Genomic DNA, 15,390 nt, shown 5'->3' with positions numbered 1-15,390 from the left:
AACGAAAATAGTTCGTCGATGAACAATTTTTCGTGACGATGACGAGCTAAAAACATGGCTTGGAAGACGACCCGTATAACATAACGAGACGAATGCCAGTTTTCATCTGACGAGACGAAAATGCAACATACTTTCTGTCACTCATGTGGGATGTGCTGCGCCGCTCCCTCACTCTCCTCACTGGAGTTTAGGATGTTTCTCAAACTAGGCTGCGCTCCATCTTGCTTGTTTGTGTCACAACGTGGCATGGGCATGGAGGACCCAAACAAGGGGAAACCAAAGGCCGCAAAAATGCAAAGGCAGGGTGGTAATAAACTTAAAAATGTTTTAATTTAGTTGACAAAACAAAGTACAAAAAAACTGGGTATGAAACTTACTGTGGGTCACAGACATGAACAGAGAACAGACGCTTGGAGAGACACATGGATTGTCAATGACCGAACAAGAACTGACAGCACATGGGGAACTTAAATACAGACATGGGGTAACAAGACAATGAGACACAGGTGGTTGATACAAGAGGCAGCGGATTAGTCAACATACAAGGAGCAGGCCACAACAGGTGAAATCAATGGGTAATCACATGGACAAGAAACACTAGGGCAAAATCCTAACAAAACTCAGCCTAAGGTATGACAGTTTGGAAACACGGTAAGATTTGTTTTCTTATCTTGGTAAGAGAGAATATGCAATGCCGCTTTAGCCTTTAAAGGTCTGTGTTGAGTGATCATCAGACACTAAATGTAACTTGTCGCGTTAGCGTAGCATTCATGCTCGCGCTAGCATTAGCTTCATAATGGCAAGCGTCCTCTTAAATGCTCGGACAACATTTTTTTTCATACAGTTCATGGCTTCTAGGTGGGTTTAATTGAAAATAATGAACGGCTTTCCCTGCTGAGTGTGTATTATCATCACCAAGTTGGCAGTTGGCATTGTTCTTGTAGACGCTACAATATGTGCTGATCTGTCTGTTAAATCAAAATTGTTGGAAACCTTTATTTATTTTTGGACTAACACATTTGAATTTTACTGACGAAAACATTTTGTGTAACTGTCGACTAAAACTAGAAGAAATTTGTAAAACATTCCGTCGACTAAAACTAGACGAACATGAACGCATTTTGAAATGACTAAAAATGTATGATGAATGCATAGGCGGAGTTTGACTTTTGAGGCAAGGGAGGGGCTCAACATGTTGATGACCCCGAAATGCAGTGTCAGCAATAAAATTAACTTAGAAGAATATTTAAAATGCTAAGTTGAAAATGAGTGTTTTTTGTTCCCCTTCATTTTTGAGGAGATTTCTAAATCAGGCTGCTTAGCTATAATTTTCGCCAAGATCATCATCCATTGAATATCGTACACCTGCCGGCGGTGGCTCTGTTGTACAATTAGCGTCTTTAGTGGGGCAAATTGAAATTCCGCTTACCATTTTGGCGGTGCTCTCTGGTGTTTCTTGGGCCACGTTTTCAATGCTTTGTTCTTGCTCAGTAGTAGTTGTTGCTTTTGAAAGCTTAGGTTTGAAAAAATTACGTATATCCATCTTGCCTCTCCGGTCCTCAGGTGGTTTTGGCTAAGCAAAGCAAATGACCATGTAGGGGGTTGGCACATGATCTGTTCGAAAAATAATTTAGACTCATCATAATTTTTTTTCTTTGTTCATTTTATTCATTCATTTTTGTTTTTCGTGTTATTGCTTTACAACTTTTACAGACAATATTTTACCGGAAAACTCTTTTTTTTTTTTTTTTTTTTTTTTTTTTTTTTTTTTTAAATCATATATAGGAACGTTAAGAAAGTTAATTATATGCAATGACACTTTTCGGCCACCCGGGGGGCGGCATGCCCCCCTTAAACTCTGCGTATGTATGAATGGATCTTTTCATTATTAAAAATAACTGAATTCCAGTTAATAAGGGCAACACTTCCCATGACTCCTATGTTATCCATCCTCAACTTGGGGCAGGATCTCATCCCCCGACCCTGAGAGGGCATGCCACCATTTTCCGACTGAGGACCGTGGTCTCGGATTTGGAGGTTGTGATTTTCATCCTGATTGCTTCAGTGAGAATTGGAGATCACGAATTGATGAAGCCAACAATGAACAAATTTAAAGAAGCAGAGTAACAAATCCACAAGCCTGTGTTTTTGGGCCCAGAAAGTCATCAAGTGGAAAGTGCTGGTGTTGTTTTCAGGCTTAAAATCACCTATTTATGTTTGATTTCTAAGTCTTGTTTTGCTTTATTTGGCACACATCAAGAGCCAGCATGGAAGTAATTACAGAAAAATGTAGCACGGGTCATTAAATGGACATGACAAGACAACGCTTGCCTCGGGCACATGTTCCTTATCAGGTATGGCATCCCCTCAAAGGCTGACGAATACAGTGACAAACACTGGAGTTCAGAAAATAAAAAGCATTAAATATCAAAATAGGTTATCTTAATGTGACTCAAGGCCTTCTTTGCAAACATAGCTTGTCAGGATTATTTCAGATATACGCATTAGATTTTAATTCAAAGTTAGTTGATAAATCTTTGTGATTCAGCGTATCATTGCCTAAGTCTATACCATGCAGGTATTTATGTTTTATGTTTTGATGTCATATAATAATTTTATGTTGTTGTTGAATGACTAACTAGTGCGTTAGTTTGGTTCATCACTGACTCATGATCACTGTTGCTCAACACGCCCGCCCCCCAACTCAAATCCTATATAACAGCACCTTCAGCAGAGGGGAAACACAACATAATCACAGAGGAAACATGAGCTCCTATATCTTTTGCATCCTACTGAGCCTGGCAGTTGCAGTTTACACCGTACCAGTACCTGAAATTACTAGTCAAGATGAAAATTTGGCAGAGGTGAATTTGTTGTCTTTTTATGTTTACTTGCAAAAATATGTCACCCTAGTTGTTGTATATTTACTCATTCCATGTATTTCTATTTTGTGTTTCTTTGGCAGGGTTACCTGAAGAAATTTTTCAACTTAACAGAAGAGAGCAGGCCCACTGCCCGACGTGGGATCAGTGAACTCAGCAAGAGGTTGAGTGAAATGCAGAGATTCTTTGGTTTACAAATCACAGGAACTCTGGATGCTGACACTTTGGAAATGATGAAGAAACCCCGCTGCGGTGTTCCAGATAACGACATTGCCAGTTTCTCCACATTTGGAAGTGACTTCAAGTGGCAGAAAAATAGTCTGACATACAGGTAATCAATTTTTAATCAGTGACAAGATTTGTTTATTTAGGAATGTGGTTTATATTCTTGCTTTTATTTTTTAAAACAATGATTGTAGATTATGTGTTGTCTGTATTTTTCGTCAATTTATAGGATAGAAAATTACACACCAGATATGCCCAGGTCACAAGTCGATGACTCCATTGAAAAAGCTCTGAATGTTTGGGCCAAAGTTACTCCTCTTAGATTTACTAAAATCAACAGTGGCACCGCAGACATCATGATTTCATTTGGTCGTCAGTGTAAGTAATAAGCTATATTTTTGATGCACTTTCTAAACGTCACTTTTGCTTTTTTTTTCCCGAAGAAGAAATCCATGAATCCATTTGTGCAATGTTTTCATTCAACCTTACCACAATTACCACAGAATAATCAAAGATAGTCAATAATTAAAGAACATTTTTTTTTAACCAGTTCAATGTAAAACCTAAAAATATGTTCTAAGTATGCAATTTTTGTCACGGTAAAATGTATTTTTGTCATTATACTACACAGTTGTTATACTGTACAGTATAACATATCATTCAACAACCACAGAATAATTCTGGTTGCATGTCAGTGTATGTAGTTAGTCTCTGAAAGCTTGAATCCTATCATTTCACTGGAACTGGAAAGGGACAGACAACACCTAGTATAAATGAACGACATGAGAAAGACGGCTGCTCAATGTATTTAAATACACAAATCAAGAATTCCATAGACCTATGATGATGGAGAAAATAATACAAAAAAATGACACTGCTTATGAATGCAATCATTTTGTGACGTCAGTTATACCCACACACGAGCACAGGAGTACGCTAATGAGTATTAAATGATATCACATACTCATATTTGATTAGCTACAACAATATTGCATTCGTAAAATTTACTGTATTTTCCGCACTATAAGGCACATCGGAGTATAAGGCGCACCTTCACCTGCACCTATTTTATAACTGTTTATTATATTTACAGTTGTGTTCAAAATTATTCTACCCCTACAGTAGATAAGCGTTTTTGCAAGTTTAACATTTATATATCACCTTGTTTATAATCACATTAAATACTGACATGTCAAATAGACAAATACAACTGAAATAACCAAAATATTTTTGGGAATATTCCAATTGATGGCCTTTCTGTGATTACGTCATTGACAAAATTATTTAACCCCTTAGGTATGTATAACTTTAGTACTTAGTACAAAATACTTTGCAACAATAACATCCTTTAGACCTGAAGCATAGCTTGCCACAAGTTTCTTGCAGTGATCCACAGGTATCTTTGCCCATTCCTCGTGGGGTAAGGCCTCAGTTCATTACCTTTTTTGGGCTTGCATGCTGCAATTACCTTCTTCAAGTACCACCAGAGATTTTCAATGGGATTTAAGTCTGCTGATTGGGATGGCTACTCCAGAATCTTCCGGCACTTCTTTTGCAACCAAGTTGTGGTAGATATTGAGGTATGCTTAGGATGATTGTCCCGTTGGAAGGTCCAACCTTACCCAAGCCTCGGCTTTGTCAATGAATGCATGACATTTGCATACAAGATCTCCTGGTATTGAATTGAATTCATAATACCTTGCACACGCTGAAGATTCCATGTACCTGAACAAGCAAAACAACCCCAGAGCATGACTGACCCCCCCCACCGTGCTTCACAGTAGATAGGGTGTTCTTTTCTTATAGGCATCATTCTTTCTCCTCCACACGTAAAGTTGTTCCACTGGCCCAAAAAGTTCCAGTTTGGTCTCATTACTCCAGAGAACCGTATCCCAAAACCTTTGTGGTTTGTCCATATGGTTTTTGGCATACTTCTTGTGCTTTGGAGTCAGCAGGGGGTGCGCCTGGGAGTTCTTGCATGGAAGCCCTCATTTCGCAGTGTGCGTCTTATTGTCTAGGATGAAACCTGAATACCTTCCTATGACATGTCCTGTTGTAGTTCCTCAGCTGTCACCCGGGGATTTTTCTCCACCTTTCACTTCGGGTATCGCACAGCAGTTGTAGTAACCACTTTCTACCATGCCCAGGTAGCGTTTCCACTGTGCCTTTAACTTTAAACTTGTACACTATACTCCCAATTGTGTCTCTTGAAAGTTTTAGTCCTTTTGCTATCTTTTTATATCCATATCATTGCTTGTGGAGTGAAATAACCTCCTCTCTGAACTTTTTTGACCATTCCTTGGACCTCAACATGTTGTAAAGATGTCATTAATTTCCAAGAAGAGCCATGGGTCACAGTCCTTTTAAATATGCTTAATTGCTGCTCATTAGGGCTCCGTTCACTTCTTCAGATGTTTTCATCAGCTGTTTGACAACATCTGATGGAAACCTTTGTTCTTAAGAGTGCTGGACTTGGGGGGGGGGGGGGGGGGTTGAATATATTTGTCAATGAGGTAATCGCAGAGAGGCCATTAATTGGAATATTCCAATTAATATTTTTGTTATTTCATTTGCATATGGATATTTGACATTTAATTATTTGATGTGATTATAAACAAGATGAAAAATGAATGTCAAACTCTCAAAAACACTCATCCACTGTGGAGGTTGAATAATTTTGAATACAACTGTAGGGCGCACCGCATTATAAGGCACAGTAGGAGTAGTAGTAGTGGTTGGGGTTGCGTTATACATCTACTGGATGGTGCTGCGCTAAAGGGAGTGTCATGCCATTATTAACTAATATTGATCCATATAAAGGCACAACGGATTATAAGGTGCACTGTCTACTCTTGAGAAAAAAAGACTTTGGTGCCTTTAAAGGGATCCATGTATAGAAAGACTTGTAGTTCTTAAATTATAAACGTTATGAGTTAAAATATTTGATATTGAAACCCCTCTTGCTGTTTTTGATTATATACAATTTGTAAAATTAGTTTAACTAGTAGGTCGGCATTGTTGTTGACGTCGCAGGGTGGTGACGTTACATGGTTACGCTGCCAGGCTTCCAGAGTATGACTTTTGCGACATAAACATGTCACCTGTTTAGCCCTTTCAATTTCACCCCGAGAGGAACATTAATGAGCATTACAGCACTGTCGATATTTCACAAAAAGAGCAGCAAAAGCAAAATGAACAGGAAAGACGGTATGAAACGAGGCAAAAAAAAAAAAAAAAACTGTGCTCCATCAAAATGTGCTACACTGGCGAAACGTTCTACAAGAGGCAATTTTGACACCCAAAGTACTAGCGTGCACTTTCAGCTTGTTTTGTTTAGATGCAAAAAAACAGAACATAATAAAGAACTTACAAGTCTTTTAAGTCCGAGGTTCCCTTTAAGATAGTTAAACCGCATCTTTGCAAAAATGGATTGCTATCATACTGAATACAAAGCTCATTTTTGTTCAGATAGTATTATCATTATTCAAAGTCACACTTGGCTTTTGACTGCCTTGTGATTCTTCCAGGATTTATTACACCTTTTGCTCTCTCAACTACAATAGTCAGTATACATTCTGGATAGATTTTGGCACACACAGTATATTAACTATTTAGAGAAGTGAAGTCAAGGTTTAGGTTTGACTTTGTTAAATATGATGTGTCTGTTGTTCTTAATACCAGCACATGGAGATTATTACCCATTTGACGGCCGTGATGGAACTCTGGCTCACGCATTCGCTCCATCTTCTGGCATTGGAGGAGATGCTCACTTTGACGAAGATGAGAACTTCACCTTCCGCTCAAACACTGGTGAGTTGTATTTTCATGTAAAATTTATAGTATGGATGTCCTGATTGCATATTTTTGCGTCCAAGTCACCTGATTTTGAGGATCTGTCGATACCGAGTCCCGATCCGATACCGAAAAAACACTTCATAATAGGAATTACATTAAACAAGAATAACATAGAAAAATACTTGTCTTTATTAAATGCTTCCGTGAGTGAGTCCACTTAAATTCACTCACGCTTTGATGCTCACCCTGCTAAGAACAGCCTCTCACTTACACACAATGAGTTGCCACAGCACACTTAAGCAAGTTTAACGATGATTGACATATGTCTGCCTTTGATCGTAGAGCTACCAGGCTTCTCTGGCAAGATCAAAGCTCCAAACCTGTCAATCATTATGAACTTTAAGTCCCAAACGTAAGCTGAACAGTTTGGCCGCGCTGCTTAACAGGAGGGAGGGTGAGAGGCTGTGGCATAAAAACATATATTTTAAATTAAAAACCCAATCCTTTTCACCCAATTCCGATCCTCTGACTAATTGCGCGATCGGCCAAATTTCCAATCACGTGATCAGACCAGGACATCTCTAATTTATAGCATTCAAGGCTTGTAGTCGAGTTGTCTGCTAATTTGGTGGTTTCTGCTGCAGGATACGTCCTTTTCATGGTGGCAGCCCATGAGTTTGGTCACTCCCTGGGCTTGTCTCATTCTGATGACCCTGGTGCTCTTATGTATCCCACTTACTCATATAGAAACCCTGACACTTTTGTTCTTCCCCACGATGACGTCAAAGGCATCCAAACATTATATGGTGCGTAACCATAGGCTGCAGAAAAAAAGCAGTCCTTTGCATATCACAAATTTAGTAAACAATTTTACTTCCAGGTCAGAACACAGATCCTTCACAGTCAGGACCGCCACCCCCCACTACTCCTGATGCTTGTGACTCTACCATGGTGCTCGATGCTGTGGCTACCCTGCGGGGAGAAATACTCTTTTTTAAAGACAGGTATCAATGAATAATTGTGGTTATAATGCATAGGGTACCACAGTTGCCTTATTAACTGTAATCTGATTATGGATTACGTGTTAATCAATTGATTAACAGATTGGGCAGATTGGTAAGAGATTAACCTTTGGTAAGCAATTTAGTTTAATAATTTATTTTATCTTTTTTAAGTATCTCAATTAGATTACAAGTTTTTGAGTTACTTTCGGCAAGCTCAACATATACAGTAAATGAGAACCATAATCTTTCTAATGGGCACTTTATTACACTTCGCACTACTTGGCATAACTTCCTCTGTTACCTTAACTTTGCCATGCTCCAATTCAAAATGTGTCCTCATATTTCAAGTTGCGTTTCTAATGCAGAATAAAACCTTGTGGCCAGCACAGAGTGTACGGCTAAATTTTCTATCGTAATATATGAAGTGGCATGGGCTCTGCGGGTTAAGGGGTGAAATTGTTGACCACTGTATTTTTCTGTGTTGTCCCTGCACGCATTTCGCTCCACCGACTTACTGTGTTACGCTTGGCTTTGCATGCTTTGCGCAGTGTTTATCCACTGTGTGACTTTCCGTTGCAGTAGCAGACAAGACTATCTCTTCCAGGCTATTAGGGGCAGCAAAAATAGTCCACGGAAAATGAACAACACATAACTGGAGCAAAAGTAGAGACCAAAGAACTTCCCCCCGTCTCTATACCAATAGTAGCTTGTTTGCAATGTTTTGAATGTGTAATGACATTTTAGCAAACTCAAAATCACGCCAATATTGGAACCCGAACAGACGCATAGGCTACCGGCAATGACCTGCCCACACGGTTTTGGTTTAGTTGATTTATTTCAGTCATTCAGCAAACAGTTCACTTTCCATGCAGCTCATGCGTCCCGAACACTGCCACCCCTCCAGTTGACGGTCCACTTGGAGAGTCCCGTTTATGCTTATAGCACCTGGGCCCTGTTCACATTTGTTAGGCCACTTCTTAGGATTGAACTTTTGCTTCTTGATAAAGGCTGAAACAGTTTTACGTGCCACATGGGACTCTGACGGGTCGGAGGAGTATTAACCCTCCTCTGCCCTCCCTGATTGCTGGCTTTGTTCTTGGGACTTCTGGGGCCGTCCCTTGACAGGGGGTTTCTGTCATGTACCTGGCCCTTCTCCACTAATTGTCAGCATATTCCATCACACTCATGTGTCACAAAGAAAGTGTGCTCCTTAATGCGTCACAAAAAACCACTGAGTACACAAACATGTCACAAATAACAAGTGAGAACAAAGACATGACAGTTATCAGCTGGGCATTTAAGGCACAAACTCATAGCATTCAGTGTCAGTTCGTCAGCGACCCAGCACACTGTCTCCTGCATGTTGACTGTCCATGACCGCTTGACCCACTCAGCTTATCCCGCTCTTCCTGACAACACCATTTCTGTTTTCTTTGCCTGCCAAAATCAATAAAATCCTGTGTTCGCGATCCGCAACTGGTTCCTCCGTCTCATACTTGACAGTAATACAAAAACATGATTGAGTATACAATATATGCTACCAAATGTAAGTAGCGTACAGGTGTGTGGTGAGGCAGGGCAGTTGATGGACAACCATCTGTCATGGTGCCATTCGCAGATCTCAACCCCTCAATGACAGCAATCATTGATGGAACGATAATATGAATTTTGTGTTTTCAGCTTCTTTTGGCGAAGCTATCCTCTTGCCAGGACACCTCAGCAAAGTCGCATCACAAACTTTTGGCCAAGCGCTCCAGTCAGTGTCGATGGTGCTTACGAGAACCAACATTCAGACAGAGTCTATATCTTCAAAGGTATATTTAATTGTATATTGTTGTATAGTACCAATGCTATGTCAATACTCAAATTTAGCCAATGTTTTTCTGACTTCAGACGAGCGAGTGTGGGCTTTCTCCGGCTATAATCTGGTCCGTGGCTTTCCCCAACAAATTTCTACGTTCGGGCTGCCCAGAAGTGTGAGGAAAATTGATGCAGCTTTCTATGATGTGGAATCAAGAAAAACTCTGTTTTTCGTGGGTAGTTATTACTACAGGTAAATGATTTTTTTTCCCTTTGCAAAATATTGAAACAAGCTTTTATTCACCATTTCTTAATGTTTTATCATTAAGTTTTGATGAGGCCAGAAAAGCCATGGACTATGGATTCCCCAAACGTATTGATGAGACCTTTTCAACTCTGAATAAAGTGACGGCAGCTTTCCAGTACAGAGGTGAGTCAAACAACTTGTTTTAGCCACACTGTAACCACTAAGAAACTTGCTATTTTGAGTATCTCTGACTCATTTTAGTAAATACAGGTAGTCCCCGGGTTACAACATACCCGACTTATGTGAATTTGACTTTACGATGCTGGAGTCTCGTTTTTTAAAAAATTATTATTATGTTGACTTTTGTTTTATAAATCATGATTTTATCTTGGTGCAGGAAGCGTAGAGCAGGTAGTACCGTATTGGCCCGAATATAAGACGGTGTATTTTGCATTGAAACAAGACTGAAAAAGAGGGGGTTGTCTTATATTCGCGGTCAAGACATTATACCCATTCACGACGCTAGATGGTGCCAGATATCATTGAAGCGATGTTCTGTCATGACAGATCTCAGCTACTCTCCCCATTCACGACGCTAGATGGCGCCAGATATCACTGAAACGATGTTCTGTCATGACAGCTCTCCGCTACTCTCAAGTTTACTCTCAGTTTGCATTATTTTATTGCAATGTTTTTCCTTATTCAGATTTGTTTCAAGACTACAGTTACAGTTAGACTTCACTTTGATGTTTAATGCAGTTATTGCAATTTTGTTGTTTAATCACAATAGACTGGTTTATTTATATTTCAAAAACCAGAAGCCATTCATTTACGAATGTGATTGCACTTTAGTTTATATATTTAAATGTTCAGATATTAAGCAAAATAACATGCCTTTTCTCTCAAATATATAGTTATAATCATTTGTTTCTGATGTACTGTAATTATTTTCTGTATAAAAATTTATTCGGTGTTCAAAAAGTATTTTTTTCAAACTTGAGTCTTGAAAAAGAGGTCATCTTATAATCAGGGCCGTCTTATATTCGGGCCAATACGGTACTAGTGGCCCACAAGTAAGAGCGCATGTACACACGAAGAAGAAGGTATTTGCGCACACAAAGTAGAGCGACACACACGAGGAGGAGCGCATTTGCTCCCACGAAGAAATCGCACAGTTGCGTGAGAAAGAGAGGTGAACAATAACAGCTGCAGGCCTGTGCACACATTTGTTGCTTGTGAAGCATTCACAGAGGCAACACCTATCCCTGTATCAGCAGCTAGTTATAAACGCAAATTTGAATTGCTGTTATTGAAGATGAAACAGATCTAATCTCAATTTTATTTTAGTTTCATTCTGCAAGTGTTGATGTCAACAGCAGCTGAATAAAGTCAGCAAACCACACGGATGTCTGACATCGTCATGTCGGAGCTTAGCTTGCTGCTTAGCTAGGACTTTGCTCTAACATCTTTGCGAGGACAGTACAATGACATGTAATACATGTGATTGATTACCGTAATTTTTGGACTATAAGGCGCACCTGAGTATAAGCCGCCACCCCCTAATTTGACACGAAAGCGGCATTTGTTCATAGATAAGCCGCACTGGACTATAAGCCGCATCTGTCCTCACTGTGTGATGGAATATTTACACCAAAAGAATAACTGGTAACACTTTATTTGACAGCAGCATCAAAAGACTGTCTTAAGACAAATTCAACCACGATGAAGCTTTGAACCAATTGGCTGCAAAGCTTCATTGCTCCAAGAAACTCCATTTGGCCATCACTGCTCCCTTGGAGGAGACAGTCAACCTCTGCTGCCACCCACTGTAAACACTGTTGTCGTCCATCATGCCTCCTAGCATGCATTGCAATAATCCAGATGTAAATAACAGTTAAAATTCATGTTCAGTGCTAATTATTTCTTCAGTTACTGTTCCAGTTGTTTCATTAATTGCTACTTATGGTATTTGGTAACACTTTATTTGACAGTAGTGCCATAAGACTGTCATAAGCAATGCCATGAGCATTAATGAATGCTTATGGCAGATGTCCTTTTGTGTCATCCGACAAATTATCTCACTTTTAAATGGATGTAAAAGATCCGAGCCTGACATAAATGGAGTTAGTGACATACTGTAATTTGCTGGATAATTTGCACTTAATGACATTGGTCATAAGCATTCATTAATGCCCATGTTAGTGTCATGTCATAATTACCCTAATTTTCGCACTATAAGACGCACCTGACTATAAGCCGCAGCCCACCAAATTTGGCCCGAAAACGGCAATTTGTTCATAGATAAGCCGCACTGGACTATAAGCCGCAGCTGTCCTCACTGTATCATGGGATATTTACACCAAAAGATACTAACCGGTACAACCTTATTTGACAGCGGCATCATACGACCGGCAGTCATAAGACCAAATGAACCATCATTAAACTTTCAACCAATTAGTACAAAACTTTATTGCTTCAAGAAGTTTCATTTGGCCATCACTGCTCCCTTGGGGGAGACAGTCAACCTCTGCTGCCACCTGCTGTTAACTGTTGTCATCCAGCATGCCTCTTAGAATGCATTGCAGCGCTACAGATGTAAATAACAATCAAAAATGATGTTCTGTGCTAAATATTTCTTCAGTTACTGTTCCAATTGTTTCATCAATTGCTAGTTATGGTATTTGCGAACACTTTATGTGACAGTGGTGCCATAAGACTGTCATTACACAATCATAATTATGACATGTCTGTCCTGAGCATTCATGAATGCTTATAACAGATGTCATTAAGTGTTATCCGGCAAATAATCTCACTTTTGAACGGATGCAAAAGATCCAAGATGGACAAAAATTGAGTTAGTGACATAATTTGCCAAATGACACTTAATGACATAAGCATTCAGTAATGTCCATGATAGTCTCATGTCATAATTTTGATGATCTTATGACAGTCTTATGACACCGCTGTCAAATAAAGTGTTAAAAATACGGAAGTTATTTTTAGATTTAGAGGGTATGAAGGGGTAACCTTAAAGGGTTAATTGCGCCTCACGCGGGAATTTGGGTTACGTCGCCAGCATAAGAAGGGAAATCGTTCGTAACCCGGAGACTACCTGTTTCGTGAACTTGATTGAATGGGTGGATTAACCTGCATGATCAACACTATTGGAAAACAATTATCATAAATCTACCCAAACCGAAGTGCAGTATACCAGTAAAATGTTGAGTTCAAACTACAGTTTACTTAGAAAGCTAAGTTAACAGCATTAACTATTTTTTTAGTTTAGTTTTCTATATCAATAAAACAGGTTGACTTTAAATATCTGGATTACCAGCTAAAATGATTAATGACAGCAATGACAGTTTGAAGCAACATTAAATACATTTAGCATTGTAGTAATGTTACAATGAAGAGGAAACATTATTAATTGTACATTTGGCAAAGTTTTGAGACACTTTCTCATCCTACTAAATGTTGACGTGTCTCAATTTTTTTTGCAATGCTTATTAGGTATTGTACGACGGTAATTTGAATTTCTTATAGGATTATTTTTTTGTCTGCTGTATATAGCGTATTGCATGCACTGCATCACATTGCATGGATGATTTGAAGAGTATACAATCTCAATTCTGAAAATAATATATACTAATATTAAACTTATTTTACCAGGTTTTACCTACATCTACAGTGGACCTTACATGTATGAGTTCGACTTGGCTACTGGGAGATTGTTCCGTGTACTGAGGAACGGATACTTCTTACGCTGCACAAACTTTTAGACCAGTTGGAGTGCAAAACTCTTTTTTAAATAAGGTTTTAGGAGTTAGGATTGTGAAAAAACAGTAAAATCCAAACTACAAATGTTACACTTCGTAAGTTAACAACTGCCTGTGACTTTATACAACACACTCATAGACTGTGTTTTGCAATACTGTGTTTTTTTTCAATATGCGTATATATATACTATTGTATTACATTTTATACAATATACTGTAAAGAATTAAACTGTATGTTACTTGTATGCCTGCTCTGAATACTCAGTCACTTACTGCAAATACCTTTGAGGATTAAAACCTGAATGGACCAACAGGAGAATGTTGTTTACGACCATCTCACAAGTTTTGGCATAATCATAATTTTCAGACTCCTCTGAAAAAGGTCTTAAAAATTCATGGGCTTAATTCGTGTTGTTCTTGGTGAGGACACTAACTAAAATGTTTATTCATCTGTTATTCGTGGATGGATCAGGATGATATTTGGTAGGTATATTCTAGGGTTTTATAAGCATCCATACTCGGGAGTCCAATTTTTGTATTTTTTTGTCTCAGGGCTGATTAATTGCAGATTGATTAATTACAGACTTATTTAATTACTCCAGCTATCCAAAAGATGGCAGCATTCCATGATATCTTGTTTGTGTACCGGGTGGTTGTAGTTCACTTGAACTTGTTGTAACCCTATAATGCCTGACCTCAGAATTAATAAACAGAAAATTCAGTTTTTTTTTTTAAATTTGAAAGCTTTATGTGGTCATTAAACATAATATGAAAAAATACTTTAAAAATGTATTATTCTTAAAGGCATATATGTTGCACATGCATATATGTTCTCTAATGTGTATCATAAATGATACATTAAGCAGTACATGCAGTTCTTGTGGTCAATACAGTGATCCTTTGCCAATTCGTGCCCCCAGTTCATCGTGGATGTTTTTTCAATTAAAAAATACATATATAAATGCAGTATTTTATAGAGCTGCACCGATCCGATCACGTAGTCTCTCACTCTCGCTCCTGCCGCTTTTCTTGCTCAGGCAGTGCACTGGAGTTGCTTATTAAAGTTAATGATGATTGACACACAGTTAGGGTTTGATGTTGCCAGAAACGCTTGTAAGCCGAAACTTCAAAGCTCCGCAAGCGTCAACATCGTTTAACTTGTTAAACAGTTGATTTGGCAACTTATTGTGTGTAAGTGAGCAGCTTGAGCGGATTTGAGTGTACTCACTCAATGAAGAATTTAATAAAGACAAGCATTTTCTACTTTTTTAAATGGATTGGGCATCTACTTTTTTTCTTGTTTAAAAATAATTTGGTGGGACAGTAACATGTTTAAAACATCATAATTATTACATTTGAACTGTTTAAAAACATATAGATACATAAACGTTTTTTTTTAATTATACTATTATACTTTGGGGGAAAAAAAGTGAAAAAACATGTCTTATATGTATCTCTTTCCAATTTTAAAACAAAATAAAGAATAAAATTGGGAGGGGGGGGCTCTACTTCGTGTTTTTCACTTATCGTGACAGGTTCTTGTCCCCATTGTATAACTAAAGTGAGATTGAACACAATAAGGTTTTTACTTCAATGAGATCCAGAAATGCTTTTATCAAATGTGATACTTAAGTTCAAGGTTCACCAACACAATAGCGTAC

The 15,390-nt window shown here is 38.5% G+C and overlaps 1 protein-coding gene across 1 annotated transcript; it reads left to right on the top strand.

Annotated features, from left to right (window-relative positions):
- The first annotated feature begins 2,722 nt into the window (after window positions 1-2,722).
- LOC130906928 (collagenase 3-like) lies at window positions 2,723-14,472 on the top strand. Its single transcript, XM_057821665.1, has 10 exons — window positions 2,723-2,864; window positions 2,966-3,213; window positions 3,337-3,485; window positions 6,789-6,917; window positions 7,547-7,708; window positions 7,783-7,906; window positions 9,587-9,720; window positions 9,800-9,959; window positions 10,036-10,136; window positions 13,623-14,472. Exons 1-10 carry the CDS (start codon window positions 2,766-2,768, stop codon window positions 13,730-13,732), a joined length of 1,416 nt encoding a protein of 471 aa, XP_057677648.1. The 5' UTR covers window positions 2,723-2,765; the 3' UTR covers window positions 13,733-14,472.
- Window positions 14,473-15,390: the final 918 nt, after the last annotated feature.

Source organism: Corythoichthys intestinalis, chromosome 18 (assembly GCF_030265065.1).
Source record: "Corythoichthys intestinalis isolate RoL2023-P3 chromosome 18, ASM3026506v1, whole genome shotgun sequence".
NCBI classification, from domain to species: domain Eukaryota; kingdom Metazoa; phylum Chordata; class Actinopteri; order Syngnathiformes; family Syngnathidae; genus Corythoichthys; species Corythoichthys intestinalis.
Note: the sequence above shows the minus strand (reverse complement) of the source record. Positions and strands in the feature narration are given on the sequence as shown.